General features: G+C 32.6%; 1 protein-coding gene across 1 annotated transcript in view; it reads right to left on the reverse strand.

Moving 5' to 3' along the window:
- Positions 1-1,631: 1,631 nt before the first annotated feature.
- LOC128186748 (uncharacterized) overlaps positions 1,632-20,338 on the reverse strand; it is a 34,250-nt gene continuing 15,543 nt past the window's right edge. The window contains exons 3-7 of the mRNA XM_052856626.1: positions 19,652-19,796; positions 18,880-18,999; positions 13,785-13,958; positions 9,788-9,846; positions 1,632-2,312 (exon numbers count right to left, since the gene is read on the reverse strand). Coding sequence (XP_052712586.1) covers positions 2,133-2,312; positions 9,788-9,846; positions 13,785-13,958; positions 18,880-18,999; positions 19,652-19,796 — 678 coding nt within the window. The 3' untranslated portion in view covers positions 1,632-2,132. The remainder of the gene's footprint in view (positions 2,313-9,787; positions 9,847-13,784; positions 13,959-18,879; positions 19,000-19,651; positions 19,797-20,338) is intronic.

Raw genomic sequence — 20,338 nt, forward strand, 5'->3', positions numbered from 1 at the left:
TGGTTCAAAAGTATTTATACTTACATTCACACACGCGTTCTTACTATCACACCTCAAACATATCGGTTTTACCACTCAATTTCACCCCAAGGAACAATACTATCTGGCCGCAGGAATACAACTCAAACTCTAAAATCATCCAAAATACCACTGATCCATTACGTATGATCAAACCATGCATGAATTAAAATGAATAAATGAATGAAATTTGACTACTTTAGTATCATTAAATAGAAATATGGGATTATTACCCTGTGACACAAGCAGCTTTGACATTATTATGGTCTTCTATGAATTTTTAATTTTGTTTGACCAATGATGACCACCCCCCCCCCTTCAATGGTCTATCCGTATAACAACTCAACGTCAAAATGATCCTCAACAGTCTGCTTCAAGCTCCGAGACCGTGAAACTGCTGAAACTGTAAACTCAGAATATTTTGAATATCATTTGTCAGGAAACTATTTTGTCTTCAGAGATAAGTACTTTGTGGTCACCCGGTTTTTTTTTTCAAAATATCTTTTAAGTACCATGTAGATCTAAGAAAGAAAGATAAAATAAATGAAATAATTAATCGAACCCTTCATAAATCTAGTTCTTTTAAAAGTTAAAAACTGTGCTTAAACTGACATGCTTACGATTTTGGTCTTATTTGTTTTTTTCTAATTTTGTTGTTTACAATGCTTTTGTAAGGCGTTTTTAATGATCGACCAAAATTTCAGAATAAGTTGTAGAGTTAAAGGAAGTTACAGAGCTCACAATACGTCGTTATATAAACAAGTCTCGTGCCATGTTTTTGTTTATATTGGTTCAATATACCGTAAAAAGTTCTTTTTCTTTACCCTCGGTTACCATGGCAACGGGACCACATAGCAACAAACAAATGGTGTTAGGCTTTTTAACTCACCAAAGTGTATCAAATTGTCAAGTATGAAGAAAATCCGTGACTATGCGTGGCCACCGAATTTTGATTCTTACATAGAATCGATCTTAAAACTCGATGACTGACGCCCAAATTTTGGTTAACGATTAGAAAGGCCTTACCAAAGCATTGTATTCATAAAAAACTTGAAATTTTTTGGGAACAAAATCGTGACCATGTCCCTTTAAGTAGGAATTCAGTACATTCTTACGAATCAAGTCCGTAATAAGAAAAGTACTTAAGCAATACCTAGTCGGCTGTCAAGAGGTGAGAGTTGAGTGTTCTTTACTAAATAGTTCTATACTTACATATTCAGAAATAGAAAATGTTAAATCCTTGCATTTTAGCATTTAGAACTCCAAATGCCAACGTATTTTGGTCAAATTAATCTAACAGTATATAAATAGTGCCTGTTTGGGAGGGTAACAGTTAAAATTGACACCCCTCGAAAACCATTGTGAACCGACGCGAAGCGGAGGTTGACAATGGTTTTCGAGGGGTGTCAATTTCAACTGTTATCCTCCCAAACAGGCACTATTTATTTTGTAATACTGAATGTCTTAATTTTTAAGAAAATTTTACTGCTTTTATATAGGAATAACGTGAATTCTACAGCGAACCGTACGCACATAATTTTCGCGCATGTAACAATTTGTAGATGAGCAGATGTCTGATAGTGCGAACTGGATTGAAACGGTAAACAGAATAAAAACGACAATTAGTTTTATTTTACAATTTTATCAAAACTCGTCTCTTCCTGATAATCCGTGTAATTTTTCCTCAATGTATTTTTTTTTAAAATCAACTCTAGGAATGTCTATTTTTTTACCATCTAACATGCAGATCCGCAAATCTTGGCTAGTGTCAAACCTTTTAAAACATGCGAGATGTTCTTCCTGACAATGAATCAAAATTAGTAAATATTAGTTTGACCTCACTCTATATATACAATAGTTTTCTACTACTGCACAAAACCTTAAAACATTATTAAAATGTTAATAGCAGGCAGGCCAATTAAAAAAAGATCAGTTTACAAATAAGAAATTCTCCACTAACCATGGTCAACAACTCATTAGTTTTCTGCTACTGAAACATACAGGACGTCAGTTTTTATGCTACTAAAATTTACAAGAGTGTTTAAAACAAAAGTTGTTCACTATTTAGCAATCAAATAAGTGTTTAATACAAAAACAATGACTGGGTATAAATGTCAAAAAAACAATTTGGAGGTTGAAGTGAAAATTCCTCTGCAAATGTGACATTGTTTTCCTCTCTTGGTCAACTCTTCTGCACAAACTGTGCAGGCGATATGTCCACATGGGATGAAAAATGTGTCGGAGAATCTCTCTTCACAAATTATGCATTCGGGCACCTGAGGAATTCTAGTAGTCTACAAGTAAAAACTAAATTTAGCACATTTGTTGAGTATTATTGTACCATATCAAATTAATTGTCAGTACTAGAGACCCATGGGCTGCATCACTCACATACGCAACAATAACCAGAACTTTAATCAAATCAGCTTAATGGCATCAAATACAAATAATCTAGACTAGCCGATATTGATCTCTGTTTTACATATTTCTATGAAACATAAAATTCCCTTTATTTGTTTAAGTTTATAAGAGGAAAATTTTCAAAAAAAGTTATCTATTAATTCCTATGTAAAAATTCACCCCACCACCCCCAAATAAGCCTCTTCCTCCCCCTGAAGATCATGATTTGAACAAAATCTGAGTATGGTTCTACACAATTGTGTTTTCAAATAAATACAGTCAATCTGCTTTTTTTGATATCCAAATCTTAAGGAAGACCTTTTTCTTTAGAAATATTAGTACAAATTACAAATGAAAATGTATTTTGAGATCAATTTCGTTTCACAGCTTCAAATTTGGTTTAGAAACATTATATTGGTCTTGAGAATCGTCTGAAAAATACATTTGGTACCTCTTCATATGATATAAAGAAATATTTACATTTTCCAGTGTCTTGATGATAACGATACAAATCAGTTTTGTATTGTATAGTCCAATATTGACATTTTCCAGTGTCTTGATGATAACACTACGAATCAAGTTTGTTACGTATTGTTCAATATTTACATTTTCCAGTGTCTTTGTGATAATACTACGAATCAATTTTGTAATATATAGTTCAATACTTTTCACTAATGACTATTTTAATTTTAATTTTTAATCGTACACTTGGCTGAAATCATATATATATATATATATATATATATATATATATATATATATATATATATATATATATATATATATATATATATATAAAAAACTCGAATATAACGAACACGAATATAGCGAATTTACGGCTATAACGAATTGTTATTCATGTCCCGGCAAATTTCGTATATAAACCTATAGAAATTTGATGCATATTACGAACACGGCTATAACGAATTTATGGTTATAACGAAGTAATTTTAAGACCCCCGCTGGCAAAATTTTAACTTATTTTATCATTTTTATAACGAATTTTTTCCATTTCAAATTTCATTGCAAACATGAAATTGAAACATGAAATTTTAAGATGCATATATAAAATACTCAAATTCAAATAGTATACAGAATTTTTTTAAAAATTGAAATGAAATGGTTATATTGATATTTTTTGTAAATGATGGTAATACTAATTTAATAACTTACAATAGTTTAGAAAACTGTTAGCCAGAAAAACCCTAAATTATTTTATAACGAATTCACTATAATATTTTTTACAAATTCGTTATAAACGTATAGCGAATTACGGCTATAACGAAGTTTTTCTATGGTCCCTTGAAATTCGTTATAAACGAGTTTTGCTGTATATATACATGTATATATATATATATATATATATATATATATATATATATATATATATATATATATATATATATATATAATACGGTCGGGTGCGATTAAATATATCATGCAGCTTTAAGGGCTTTACTGGAATGATCAGCCCCGGCCGTATTTGATCACCTCATGATACTCAAAGAATGATTCCTATTCCTTAATTTGATTTGAGATCTATGTTTAAAATTGATTAAAAACAATAATCTATCGGTACATGCATTTATACGATGAACAATGAACAAACTAGGGGTGTTTGTTGTGGTATACAATCTTAATAATTTAGATAATAGTATCTTTTTAATTATTGTGTTTATATCATTTGCCGGATATACAATGTACCTTTCTTTAATTCTTCATACTTACGATAATCTTCATATACGAGCACTGATGTATATTAGTACTGAGTTAAGCCCGCTATTTATTAAATTGATTTAATCTTTATATATTAAGAAACAACAAGAATTATTGACCAATAGGTCGAAGATTTTTATTATAGCATTGAATGATTTATTTTTGACGTCGTCGTGTCAATAACTGCCGTCAGGTGAGCAGACAAATTGAATAACGCGCGTTAGCGCGTTATGATAATTTGTTTGCTCACCTGACGGCAGTTATTGACACCACGACGTCAAAAATAAATCATTTAATGCTTATATTTACATTCCCTTACTGAAGAAATCAATTGTTTACTTAAATAAATCGATATAAAGTGCAGATCACGGAGGGAGTGAGTAAGTAACAGCAAGAACAGCTGTTTTGCAAAACCGGTTCAAACTGGTTTTCACATAGACTGTTGAGATGTGATCGACGAGCATGAAAATATAATCCATGATAAATAACTCTTGAAATGTTGTTTTTAACAATAAAGTCAACTTTTTTGTTGAATAATTATAAAACATGGTGTTTTGACAACATTCATGCAATGCATTTTTAACAGATAACATAGGAATCACTGTTTGAGAACTACTTATGTAAATTACTCGTAAATTCATACGCAGTGAATAGGTGTTGCATTTAGAGGCATTTAAACATCACGGAATTTAATAGAAAAACACAGTAGAATGTAAATATAATATTTTACATGTATAACAAATGTAGATATTTCCCTAAATTACACGTGACAGATACACAAAATTAAGATTCCATATTTACTTTGCCTTACAATCGAAACAATCTCTATTTTTTTGTTCAGACTTAAGACTTACCCATTAGCAGGCGTTAATTTAAGCTCAATATCGACTAAGTCATCCCGTCACAAATGTCAAAATCTGACCTCAGGGCTCTTTATAACGAGCAACATTTCATAACATGGGGGTAATAATTAAAACTAGAGACGAGCTCGTTGCAAGCAACGATTAGGTCTTCCGTCGTAGCTGCGTCATACTTGTGACGTAATACAAAAAATTGATAGCTGACCATAGTACAATATTAGATGTATAAACACTGAGAAACAAAGTATTATACTACTGTGACCGCGTAGATTTTACGGTGCTAGAGAATTCGTCTGGATCTGCATCGGTCGTGTGCAGTACGAACCGGGTGAGGGAATGTTGGCGTAAAGTGTATAAGGTATAAGGTTGTGGCGCGCTGTGGGCCGTAAGCTAAAACGAAGGGTAGGTTTGTCGTATTCCTGAAGGTCCACCAGTATACAGTTCCAGAGAAATAAACAGGCAATTGATGCAGGATTCCACATTTATTGGACGAGACTCAACGATGGCAACATTATAACAATTTAACAGACAGACATGTTACAAACAAGTCGGATATGGCCAGTAGTGGCCTCCGGACTCAAGACTCTGGATGAGTCGGACGTGGCCGGGGCTGGTCGCAGTATTCCCGACTGCGCATTGACAATTGTACATAACTATATATAAGAATCTTAACAATGAGTATAAATTGACAGGTAATGATATAAGTAAGCTGAGTGAAAGGTTCACAGATATAAAATAATTAAATAAACTCAGTGAGTCTTTGATGTCCAAGAAATGAAAATCTGATAATTGCACAAAGTTGTTTTAAGAGATTAACAGTCCTTGAGACATGACACTCTGTCTCTTTGAAATCACATAATATAGAGTCTGAAAAGTGTCAATCTCTAAATAAAAAAGTAACTTTGTAAGAAATAAACTGTGAGAAAAAATGACGAAACAGATACAAGTAAAGTCCAAAAAAAAATTATAATTGAACAGTGAATTTTGCACGATGATACTACATGTTTATAAGCAAATACAGATCTTAACACGTTGTCTCTAGTTTGATTCGCAGCATTTTATTCACATAGTGGGACTGTGGTTATGCCCGGTATGAAGGTAAAAAGACCATTGGTAAACGTTTTACACGCATTTTTATCGAACGCAAGTGCCAATGAATCTTTTAGTATATATGCGGAGATCCTGGAAATTTTACAGGGGGTTTTGAAGAATAATTTTGTATTTCGAGGAGGGGGAACATGCGCGGATCAGAAATTTTTTCCGGGGTGGGTGTTGAAAAGTCTGACGGTTATTTGAGTTTGCCAAGGGATGTCCGAGGCATATTTGGTAAGTTTATAATGTACACGTAATTGAAAAAAAATTTGCTGGGGGGGGGGGGTTGGGTTCTGGAACCCTTCCCCTTCTAGATCAGCGCATTGAGAAGACCGATGCCGGTAATTTTACTGTAATTTTAACTATTCATATTATATGTTATTTAATTATTCATGTTCATAATTATCAGAAAACCAATATTACCTTTCAAAGCAGTTAAAACTTAAGATACGAACCATTTAGTCTCGGTGGGTATTGCGTCCGCGTACGAAAGAAATAGCAATTTTCAAGAAATTCGGATGGACGATCTGGGTCCTAGGTCGTCCATCCGATTCTTTTTAAGACTAAAAGCTACAGACCTGCAGTTAGAGATTGTCAAACTCTTATTGATTATGTCAATTTGTTTGTCTCAAAGAACCATTTTTTAAATCAATAATCATTTTTAAAATCAATAAAGTTTTACCTTAAAAAAAGAAAGAAATCGGGCACAATTTTCAATGTTAGCATTTTACAATTTTATGGTCTAATAAAATTTCAAGAAACAACTCTTCATTGCTTTATCCGAAATAATGCATGAAAAAAATATTCACATCGCATTTTTTAAATTACAAAAGGATATTCAAAATGAAATTGGATTAACCGCTAACAAACAGGCATAAAGAGAGACTGAGAACCAATTTCAATTAAAGGTAATGTTAGCTGCAAGTCTGTAGCTCTTGTATGAAAAACTTCGGATGGTAGTCAATTTTTCCGGGATACAGACCGAGCGGTACATATATGCAGCTAAGGTAACTAAGAATGCTTCCAATAAAATACTTTCAATTGTTGAATAATGCAAGCTTTTAAGAAAGCAATACTTATATTTATTTAAAATATAACACCCCAATACTTCGTCTTACATTCGCTATTTGTAGAACAAGCAGAACCAGTATCAGTCCGACTGGCCTCACCATATACATTGTTCGAATTTAATTGCCCTAGCATTGCATTGCTGTACACAATTTCTTTTAAAAATTAAACACTTAAAGTGTTCATCTATATGGCTGCTAATCTATTTGTACGCATAACGTACACACGTGATTCAAAATAACCCAGACGGAAAACGGTAAAGAATTCAGTCATTGAGTCTACATTTTATAGAACTTGTAAAAAAAAAAACACATTGCGGGTCTGAATGTTTGTTGATATGTCAATCTATCAATATACAGTTTGTTAATTATTGTGATCGGCTTTGGCCGATCACTGCTGTGTCCATATGAAGCATCCGGCAAATGCTTCCACGTTCGCACACATTCCGCTTGCATAAGTAGTTTTTATTAAATCTTGAAGCTTTGGTTTAGTATTTATATAACATTTTACTCATTTTTATTTCAATTAATTTACCTAAATAGATGTAAACATACATTAAATACAGTTCGACCTGTTAATTCAAGAATGCACATTTTGTCTCACGCGTAAGGATTCATTCAGTAATGCAGCTGACCTCGATGAACTGACCTCGATCATAAGAAGATGCTCCATGAACTGACCTCGATCTATTGATGTTGCATAATAGTAGCTAGGAAGACGGCTTGATTTATAAACAAGGTTACGTTATAATGCGACCTCAATAGCAAGTTATGATGGCATTCAATGTTTTTCAGTCGCATTAAATTATTTAAATACAACTCTTTCTTTGTATACGTGTTAATGCTCTTTGAAGAGCCCTACCTAGTATTCTGAAGAAGGAGAAGATACATTAACATTTAATAATTATGTTGAAAATATAAAACTAGACAAGGTGTTTACGAACGGCTTTCCCCAAATTTATTTCAAAATTAAATTTGTTGACGGTTTATAATGATGAAATGATGGTGTACAGATTCAAAATATTCTATATTTTGTAAAAATACATGTACAGTATTTTTTAATTATTTAACAGCAAACTGATCATGTTGATTGGTTCTAGCTATCTATATATCATAACTGCCGGTCATTCCTTTAATAGGAATGCTTGTTTTCGATTGCTAAGGCTAAAGCGTATTTGATGAACATTGAACAACATTTTTTCTATGCCACTTTTTTTCCATGGAAGATAGCGAGTACAAGTATAAAGTATTTATAAAATTTATTTAATTTCCTCTTTAGAATTGTGTATGGAATAAATAATTTATAAGTTGCTGCTGAAGTTTGTTTGGTATTTTCGTTTGTAGATGTTTAGCAGGTAAAAAGCGTGAAACGCAGGGCAAGTCATAATTAATATCCCTAATAACCTTAACTTAAAACTAGCGGCTTTGGATTCAAATATTATCGTATACGAATATTAAGTTCACTTTTTAAAATCATCTCCACGATGATAATATTATATCCATCACAAATCAGTATTTTGTTTTGCTTTAAAAGAAATGTTCTATCGGGAGCAATCCCGCGTTCGTTTAAATTGCCAGCGTGCATTTGTCATGTCAGTAATACACATTGTGCTTTATAAGACGGCCGTGTATACGTATTGTAGTAAAGTTGAGTTTAATTACCATGCATTGGAACCATTTTATTAACCATCTCCCAGTACTGAAACAATTCAAAATGTCTCTGTTACAGTAACACAGTGGGGCGTTAAACGTGTACGTCCAGCTCTACAAGCACATGCACTGTCGACTCTCCTATCGATCGGTTACCTGAGTCTCGTAATGCATCTAAATATAGATGGACCGAACTGACAACAATTGTTTCTGCAAATACTGACTATAAATTACGAAAACATTAAATTAAATACTATGGAAGGATTCAAAATTAATTTTTCTACAACTTTGCTTCAATAATGCATTAGAATTTTTATTCCTTTACAAGTTATTGACAAGAAACTTTTGACGCCTCTAACTCCCTAATTATAGGGGCCAGCCCCTTTTTCTGTATACCAAATGAAAGGTCTTGGTAAGACCAAGAACTTTTAAAATACATATTATAACAAATTTATGTCAGGTAGAAAACTAACACGAAAAATACGCGAATTTAAAAATTTTTTTTTTTACCTTTGTTTCAACATCTATACCACCCCTTTTATTTGCATTTAAAAAATAAATAAAATATGTCTCGCACAAATTCAATGTATTAGCTTCCAAACCAGCCCATCTTTGAGACTCTGCCAGTCATCGTTAAAGCTAAACCCCCCTGGACAAAAGAAGTCGTTAAATTTTACTAAAAGGGGAATAACTCAAAACCGGATAGGGATTTTTCTCAATTAAAATATGCAACGACAACATCACGCGGCATGTTATCAGTCCTGAAAATTTCAAAACAAGCGGTGAACAAACGAGCGAGATATTAGGGATCAAAGTTGGCGTCTAGAAGAAAAAAAAATAAGAAATTTGAAATTTTTTCAGAATAATAGTAAAGTCTTCCGCTCCCAGCGGAAGACCTTAAAAAATGAAAGCAAGCAGTTTATTTGGGTCGCTGAAGTTGTTTTTTTTGAGACTATATTGTTAAATTTAATTCAACATACTTACGGAAGTTTGTTTATTTCTTGTGTGTTGCTTTAGATGTAAGCGATGACTGGAATTACCACCTGTAGAAATGTAAATTTAAGAAAGTCAAGCAAAGCGAAGTAGATTTTCATGCAACAAGAATCATGCTTCAAAATACGTATCAGACTTTATTCAAATTGTTACAGGTATATGTCGCGTATTTGAAATAAAATATTTGAAATAGAGTAAAAATATACATCATGCGTCTTATAATTAGACGTTTCACAAACGCTAGGCCAATAAAACAAGCTCTGTCTTTAGTTATTTGTCTCTAAACTTTGCTACACGTCTGATGAATATTAATGTGATCCACCATTTAAAACGCCCCTGCGGATGAGTACACAAAAACCCAGCATTAAAAATACGATGGAAAAACAGTTTGTTTACAAATTAGAAAAACATTTTCAAATCATACCATATAACATAAATTAGATAATTCTTATATCAGATGATAGTCGAGCATTATATTTCAATCATTCAATAATGTAGAATGATATAAATTGTTAATTGCATGTGCTATAAAGATGAAATACAATTTCAGCATCATTAATACGGTAAACGAAATAAATATCCCTCTCCCTGAGGGATGCATGTACTGAGAGTGTTTTTTACCCTTTGTTCAAAAATTCCTCCAAACGAAAATCCATTTCTGGTTTATAACTTATAAAGTAAAGACATGGGACACATGGAGCACGAACATGACTAGCAACCCCCCCCCCCCTTTCATGATGGAAACTTAAATTTAATTCGGCTTTAATTCTTATTCCATCAATCTACATGGTCTCTAATTACGATCTTCTCTTTGTTCCTTTCCTTGTTTGTCTCTTTTTTTTCTTGCCAAATCTGCCAAACTTAACGGTCTACCCCTCTTTCTCGTCGTCGCCATTGTTGTTAATAGACCGAAATTTATGTCACCTGACCCATTTAGGGTGGGGTTATTCATATTTATAACCTTATATATATATATATATATATATATATATATATATATATATATATATATATATATATATATATATATATATATATATATAATAATCCGATCTTATTATAAAATAATACGCCACATATACCTTTAACACTGCCCAAAAGAGTTAAAACTATAAGATGAGATAAAAGTAATTCGACACACTAGAATTTTATTTGATGGATCGATAGAGAATTTTATTTTGAAATGTAATTCCACAAAACAGAGATCAATATCGGCTTTCGGTTATTTTATATGAATATTTTTGTACTTTTTAGAAAAATGAAAAAAAACTGTTTTAAGAACAAACAAGATATTTTAGAGCTTAAAAGGGCATGGTCACAATTTTGGTCAAGAACTATTTTCCGATTTTAATATTCACAATGCTTCAGTAAGGCATTTTTAATAGGCAACCAAGATTTTTAGATTTATTCGCTGAGTTATGAGCGAGTTAAAGAGCTTACAATTCATTGCTATGCTAACAAAGCTTTTGTTATCATTTTGAATGATGAAGTAAAATTTCCAATGTTAGACCTAAAATGAAAGTGTTTAACGTTAGGATCTGTTTATTTATGCTTAAAATGAATAAGAAGATAGAGAAATTAGGTTAAAAAAGATTTTTATAGGTATATCTATACTACTATATTAAAATATTTTTAATAATTTTTAGTCTTTAATACCGAGATACCGAGAAATCGGAAGATTACAGTCTTTTGGTTTTATATATTTTAAACATCATTGGTACTTGAAGATTACCAATTTGTTTTTATTTTTTCTCAGTTAAGCTTCGCTAATTGATAATCAACGAAAATTCCTAAAAAAATCCATCCCGGAAATCACCTGGATGTTTTGGATTTTATAATCTTGCGCTTGCGCAGTACATCCACGCTAACGGGATCTTTAGTCTGTTTCCACAATATCACATCTGCATGAATAAACCCAGAAATGATAATACAAATACGGGTAAATTTTCATTGGACTATTGCTATATATTCTGTTCATATATATTAATGATTTCTTATGAGAGAAAGTATAAAATAACAAATGTGTCTTCATGATGCCAAAAAATATTTGATTACTGCAAAAAAAGTTGCATTATATTTGTTAAGAGAGTGAAGATAGAATGTTTTTTTGTAAAAATGAATAATGTCCCACGGACCCAGTTTCACAAAGAAAATACGAGTACGTTCGTGAAAACGTGTTGGATTCTTCTATTCTATGGATAAAATTTTTAGTTGAAAGGTATTTGCAGTCTCAAAAAGGTTTGTTGTGTTGAATTTGACTGTTATTTTCAAGGCAACTTCATTCACTTTCTCCAAAATCGTTCCGAAGCGATTCTGCAATTTATAAGGGAGGCATTCTAACTTTTGTGAGGACCTTTCCCGAGACACAGTTAGATTATTCAAACTAAGGAAAGTGTAGTGTAGGCTTATAGCTTTATTATTGTAAATGTCAATAATAAGGTGTGTCGGTGTACCTATTTCGTAAATGTCCAATATGCAATGTCAACCCGTGCACGCACGGTTCAAAGTCTTGTTGAACCTATGTATGTAAACAAAAATAGGACACAGGTCTTGTTTACATGATAAAGAATTGTAAACTCTGTATACTGCATAGAACTCTATGACTGATTCTCAAATTTCATTTGATCACAATAAATGCATTCTTAAAACATTGTAAACAAGAAACACAGAAAAAAGAATTTTACCAAAATCGTGACCATGCCCCTTCAAAACTTTCAATTAAAAAAAAATATTAATATGAATAAATACATGCGAACGATCGTTTGGTCATGTTTTTAATATTTAATCAAAAATATTTCTGGAAATCAAAACCGGAATTCTGTTATACCTTTTAAATCTATGGATAATTGCATTAAGTTATACCACATTTTTTAGCTTCAAGATATCCCGTTCCTAGCTAAAACGATGTTTCCGGACCGGTTTCCATAAAAAAATACAAAAAATTAATATAAAATAATTGGAAGTTGATATAGGTGCCATTTTTGTAAAATCATTTCTTAAAAAATGATTCTTCATCGATTCATTAAATAATGCATTTGGTGTGTCTAAACCACAGGCACTTGTTTCTAAGAAAAAAAATTACCTATAGTATAATAATAACACAAGGTATCTAACTCCGAATGAGGTAAACCACCCCCTCCCGTGTGTTGCAGTTGTTTTCGCTTTTATACGAAATACAATGCAAAAGTGTTAAGTACCATTTTCTTCTACAATAAATTATCTAAACAACCATATATAGCATGCTTACTTTTGTTGTATTCTAATGTGCATAATCTGCGTCAAAACATGATATACTCTAATTGAACCGTAGGCACTGACATTATAGTACACAAGTGCCTGTGGTCAGACCACCTTAACTGCCTTCACTATGACACAAACAAATGCATCAGATACATAACAAAAGTCTAATAGCCAGGTAGTACCTAAATTTAATCAATGTACTGAAGTACTGACGGGAGTTGATTTTATCGATTATCCTTTGTTTTAAAATCAACGATATGTGATTTTGCATGGCAAGTAGGATCAGTAATCGAAATATATCTGAGAAATGGTATGGACCAAGGCAAGATTGAACTCTTGTTTTGTTCAACCAAACGCTCGGCTGTCTCCGTTTATCTCCGACAAGCAAGAGAGACTCTATGTTTTGTCGGATATTAATTGAGACAGCCGAGCGTCTGGTTGAACGAGACTACATTGAACTCTAGTGGAGGAATACATACGACTTTAAAAAATAGCTAAACTATTTGTGCCTTTTAAAATCTCACAAGGTTTAATTTAAATAAGTTTTCCTGAAAAACAATGTTTCAGAATACATTGCTTCGAATATATCGATTATTTTGAAGAACTAAGTGTTGTCAGCGATATTGATTTGTGCTTAGGTCCATACAATGTTTCACTTTCGGTTTGTTCGAGTAAGTGCATAGGAGAGACTCCCAAAAACTCGGAAACGTCAGTTTATCCACATCACCTTTACACCATTAAATCTTACCTGATGCGGAAGACTGAGTGGATGGTCCTGCAAATGACAGACTTTCACCTTCTTTGAGGCAAAACACTGCACTAACACTACCCTGAAGTAACTGGAAGGCCTCTTCATCATCAATTATACACCCATTTTCTAGGACCAGCTTAACGTTGGTGCTAATGTCAAATTTTTCCTTTGCTGCAAACACAGTGTTAAAAAAAATGCAAAATTAAAATTTATTTTCTTCCTGATGTACATATTAACATGATTAATCTAGTCATGTGCGTAAACAACTTAGCTACCTGGCACTTATGGTAACCTACGACAACGCCCCCCCCCCCCCACATTTCCACTTTATGATGTTGTATCTTTAAAGGAGAGTCATTCTGATTATATTAATGGTCATTAAAAAAGACGTAGGCTCTATAAATCAAATTATACAGATGTCTTTATAGGTGCATATCAATTTATGTAAAGTTACACTTCACATAAAAAATCCGTTTAAACATATTAAAAATATGTGAATACAAGAGGCACATGGGGCCACATTGCTCACCTGAGCAACAATGACTTTATATGGGCGTTCAAAGAATATTGTGTCTTATAGCCCCTCGGAAGAATAACAAACAAAAAATATTGTAAAGTATTGAATTTTACAATTTTTTTTGCAAACACTTAATCTTTGACATTGTACCTTTACGGCATACCATTTTTTACCGAAAATAAGAAAATCTTATGCAAGATATAAAACTAAACTTTTGGTAGGGGTGCACTGTTAACTTCCAAGTCCCTATATGTTCGTTCTGCCCCCCCCCCCCCCGTTTCCCCCACTTTATAAAGCGATCAAAATATTTGAGAGCATGTAGGTACATTTTTTTCTTCAACTACTTACTACTTATAGTATTTTTGAAAAATTTAAAATAGTTATTGTATTTTATTTAAAAAATTCCGATAGATATGAAGAAGAAGAAAATAGTACCTCAATGCCCTCAAATAAAAAACATTCAAATATCTAGTTGGTCTTTCCCGTTATAACGACTGTTGTTTAGCTGGCGTAATCTCGTGTGACTTTTATAACCTTACTCACTTGATTAATGAATACTGTTGTCACGTGACATGTTAAAGAACTATTATAACCAATATCATCCCTGCGAATGTTATTGTCATTCAAATTTAGAGCACGTGGTTTTTTTTAGCCTTTCAATTTCGCAGTGAAAACGTTTCTCGTGTTTAGAGTCTGTTTCCTTGAGTCTAAGTATATATAGTCAAATATAAAATCTAAACGTTTCTTGGTGTTAAACTTCATTAATTAGTGGATAAAATGAGTTCTAGAAAATTAATGTGACAATAGAAAATATAGGGTTTTTTCTGCTGTTGCAACAACTAACATGCTTAGTACCGACCCCCCTAAGGATTAATTTTCCATCCGCGCCTGACCTAGGAATAGCATCAATAGTGAAACAGACTGTACTATTTTATGCAAAATGTTCTTTGAAAATGGCTCAATATATTAATTCTTTATACAAACAAAAAGTCCTTCTTTTTTTTTTAAAAAACATGGCATTGCAAACGTTAAAAACATGAAACATGGCTATGATTTTATTAAGTAACCCAATGTTTATATTTCCAACCATGTGTAGAGTGGTTGAACACGAACGATAACCCTGTTCTGAATATAATCGTTTAGTTTAATAACCGCTAGATGATAAATTAAGACATATATCTTAAAAGATGTAGGTTATGATATGAAAAACGGCAAGTACTCTCGTATTTTGAGTATATTATCCGAACACTTATAGTTCCGCTCGAAGTTTTACAGGAACTGAATAATTCTCGGTGAAATCTCGTGAACTTTCATTCGTGCACCTCTGGATTTATTATAAAGAAAACATTCCAAACACATTCGCAGGGGGGAATGTATTGACAGGCATATCACTCTATTTACTAAGGCCCACCATTATTTTAATCTTTATTCAAAAATAACAAATGCCTACAAACCAGGGTGATTATCCACTGTAATATTTTCTTAAGAGAACTATGGAAACTGATTTAACGGCGTCGTTTTAATTTACTCATGTCTGAAAAAATTATCAAAATTGATGTAGAATTCATATAATTCATCGTATAAAGAGGGGGCCCCATGAGGTAGTTACAGCATATCATTCTTTAATTTTTATAGTACAAGTACAAGTATTTAACGTTTAGCGAGATATTTCTAACGATCAACCAAAATTTCAGCGTCAATCGGAGAATTATAAGCAAGATACAGCGCTCACATTTCTGCTAGGTTTGAGTCATATTTTTTTCACATTATTTTATTACATTCAGCCAAAGATTTTTAACTTGGTATTTCCTATTCAGCATTTTAAATATAGCATTTTAAATGTAGACACAAAAAATAAATAAATAAGGGCCTCAGATCTGTGTACAAACATAAAATTGTGTGCAAAGCTCTGTATCTCGCTCATAATTAAAAGCTTAACACTTAAATATGGTTAGTAAATAGAAATTGTAAACAATTAATTAGAAGAAACATGCACTAAAACAAATAATAAGCACGATTTATTTTTCAACATGAATCAAATGTAAACCTACATATTGCCTTCAGCGATATTAAACTCTGTTTAACTGAATAAACTCGAGAAAATGCTGAGCATCTCAACAAAACACATTGCATTAATCAACCACTACGCATAAGAATAAACTGAATTTCCAATAGAACGAATTGTATTTTAGAACTTTGTTAATACATCAGATTATTTTGTGCAGGTAAACGGTCGACTGTCTGATTTACCGAAGTCTATGTTTGATTTGATACGTAAAAATTACGAAGTATAGGCGATAGTTCCCCATGTTATAAAGCATAATTAATGAAAATGAAACGAAAATCAAAACAAGCTAACATAAATGAAGCGCATTGAAGTGGTAAAATTTTTCGTTTGAATGGAATATTCTAAACTTTGTATCGAACGTCAATTGATACATAAGACACGCCCATTTCTTTTGAAACGAGAAATGTACACTTCAATATTTTGAAAGTACACCGTTTAATACTATAAAGATGATATCATAAACAGCACGAAAGACAAAATTACATATAATTAAAAATCGGGATGCAGCTTTTGTCAACATTTCCAGGGTCCAAGGGTAAAACAAGAAATTTGGAAATTTGACATTTTTTTCTCTCCATATGTACATGTACATTGTACACGCACCAGATCAGTTTTTCATGTATGTCGATTTTAATACCCCCTTTTTTTCTTTCAAAGTGAAAATGTTTTTACATTCATTTGCATTTCAAATATCAAACATAACCCAGTTATACATGCCAAAATGTCCTAAGATTCTTGTTAATTCAGTAACTAATAGGGAATGGCAAAAACGGTGTGACTGGTACAATGGGGAGTATTTTCCCGTACGGAATTCGAAGTGCCTGTATGTTAAAACCGTCTAAAAGTATGGAAACGGTCCAATTAGGTACATATACATTGAGACGAATACTATTTTCTTCGTTTTAAAAGAAATGTGACTTGTGTATCAATTGACATTCGATACAAAGTTTAGAACATTCCATTCAAACCAAAAATTTTACCACTTCAGTGCGCTTCATTGTAACACCACCGTCAAATGAAAAAACTGTCAACACATTGACATATTTAACCTCAATTTACTTCACCAAATCGGTACCAATGTATCTTGCATGTTTCAAGATTTGCACAGCAAACAAATTCATCTTTGTCAGATCGACAAGTTTAATGTAAACAAACTTTTACTCGTGCAAAAAAGGTTCGCGACGATTTATGTTCGCGATCAAGCCATATCCAGACCCGTTTTGTTAAAACAACCAGACGACATTGCGGCGAAAAAGAATCGCGACGACGAGGCCCTCGCGAACCTCGCGAAAATTTCTCGCACGCGAATAAAAGCTGGTTTACATTATCATTCGTCAAAAATGGCTGTTTTATACAAAGAACCTCGTTTTTTGAAATATAGAATACCGAATCGGAGGTTATAAACTGATTAAAACACGCCTTTTCTTTATCATTATTGTCGTTATATCTCAGATTTGAGAAAAAATTAGCCCATAATTTTTGGGAGTTGATTTTAAGCAACATCTCCTTTGCAGTTACTCTGGCAAACCGAAAGTGAAACAGTGTTTGGACCTAAGCACAAATCATCACCGCTGACAAGACTACGTTCTTGAAAATAATTGGAAAAAATTTTCAGTCATGTATGCTGAAGCATTGTTTTTCAAGGAATCTTTTCTATAAACACTTTGAAAATATTCAATTTTATATACTACGAACAATTTAGATATTTTTGTAGTCTCATGTATTCCTACGCCAGAGTTAATACAGTTTCGTTCAACCAGACGCTCGGCTGTCTCCGTAAATCTGCGACAAGCAGAGAGGGGGCTCTCTTGCTTGTCGGATATTAACGGAGACAGCCGAGCGTCTAGTTAAACGAGACTAGAGTTCGATATTAGTAGTGCTTGGATCCATACAGTTTTTAGAATTGTTTCGATAACTAATATAAACTTGTAGTTGAAATCTATCTTAAATATTACACAACATGATTCATATGAGGTTTCTCGAAATTCTTGTCGGAAAAGTCTGAAAATTCATATTATAAAAAAGTGCGTAATTCAAATGCAAACTAGAAACTAATTGCCATGCATGATTAATTGATTTTAAAATAAATGATAATCGATAAAATCAACTCCCGTCAGTACTTCAGTACTTTGATTGCAAATTATATTTCCCTTGCCATCAGGATTATTTATCCTAATTACGTTAATTTTAACTCAGTAGTTCTTGAGAAGATTTTTAAAAATGCTTCCAATTTTTCTACAGTTTCAAGATTTTCTCCGCTTTGAAAAAAGATCAGTCATTCATTTTTGCAATTTATATTTGCTTTTCCATAAGGATGTCTTGTGCCAAATTTGGTTGAAATTGGCCAAGCTGTTTTAGAGAAGAAGTTCAAAATGTAAAAAATTTACAGACGGACGGACAGACGGACGACAGACAAAATGTTGTCAGAATAGCTCATTTGAGCTTTCAGCTCAGGTGAGCTAAAAATAAGTCACGTATTTTGAACCAAAGCTGACTGCAATTATTACCTTTCAGTTGCAGTTCCTCTAGCTTTGAGGCACTTATTATTCTGCCCACAGTTTTGTCATGGTTCCAAACCTGGTACGGTTTTTTAGAACAGGGCGGATTGCTTGCCACGATAAAGTCATCTGTATTTCAAGCAAAAGTATATAAGAAGTCCTAGCCCGATTGAAATCTGTGGTTTTGTTTTCAAAAGCCCGTTTTTCATCTTTACAAATGAGTCAGTTACTAGGTTATAATTTTAAAATTTTCAATTGAAATCCACAGTATATTATACTTAGATTAATGTTTTTTTTTACTACAAACAAATAATGCTTAAGCTATGCAAACCTACATTTGCTTTGTTTCGATGTATTATGCCTACATGTACCTCCATACACATTTTTGCAAAAAACAAAAGGTCGAAATCAAATAATATAATCATTTTTACTCTATATATCGACTTGTCAGATAAGTATGTTAACTTGTCAGATCTTTATGTCGACTTTTCAGATATTTTAAAGACCAGTTAAGGCAAAATATTTATCATCTTCATTCGAAAAGTTAACTTTTTAGATAAATATGTTAACTTGTCAGACCTTAATGTCGACTTGTTAGGTATTAGGATGACTAGAATATGTCAGTTATGGACACTTACACGCGTTGAGTTTTTATTTAGACTAAGTATAATTATTTTCTGACAAGTCAACATGAAGATCTGATAAGTTGACATAATCATCTGACAAGTGGTGGCAGATCTATGCCATCATAACATTTCATTGGCTTGCAAGCAGTTATTACTTAAGGGTCCTGTCCATTGGTTCATTTCCATGTACACACTAGCCTTCATTATACCCATTATAGGAACTAACGATGCATGGTTTGTTTTTGCAAAAAACAGTCTGTGCTCTTTGTACTTTCCAGTACCTGATCCAACTGGATTGTCCTGCAATATATCCAATTTATACACAAACATTGTACATATTATTAATTCTTTATTTATAGTTTGCTTTAAATGCTATTATGTGGAGGATGGAAAGGGGGGGGGGGGTAAATTCCCAGATGCTCTAACCATCGTTGCCGACTGAAATTAAGGTCTTTCGATTGTCGTGTGACGTCATTGTGAGCAATCCGGAATATTTTACCGTTATCGGTTATAATAATAGTGTTATGTGGTGCATAGTTTTGCCAATATTTCTTGATTTATACTTGTGTTTAACACATTTTAAGCTATGTAAAGTGAAATGACACCAATGTTTAACAATTCACAGAGAGTAGTTTGAGTTGAAATCGCTGATTTCATTGAAAAACTGATAAAACCGTATATAGGCCAACTTGACAGAGACCACAATTCATAATTTTTTACCTGGCAAGGTAAACATTTCTTTGCAGATTTCGATAGGATATATAATGAATTACAAATGTACCAATTTTCAGTGAGTTTGAACCATTATTTCAAAAGTTATAGACGTTTTATGTTGCTAAACT

The sequence above is a fragment of the Crassostrea angulata genome, chromosome 6 (assembly GCF_025612915.1).
Source record: "Crassostrea angulata isolate pt1a10 chromosome 6, ASM2561291v2, whole genome shotgun sequence".
In the NCBI taxonomy this organism is placed as follows: domain Eukaryota; kingdom Metazoa; phylum Mollusca; class Bivalvia; order Ostreida; family Ostreidae; genus Magallana; species Magallana angulata.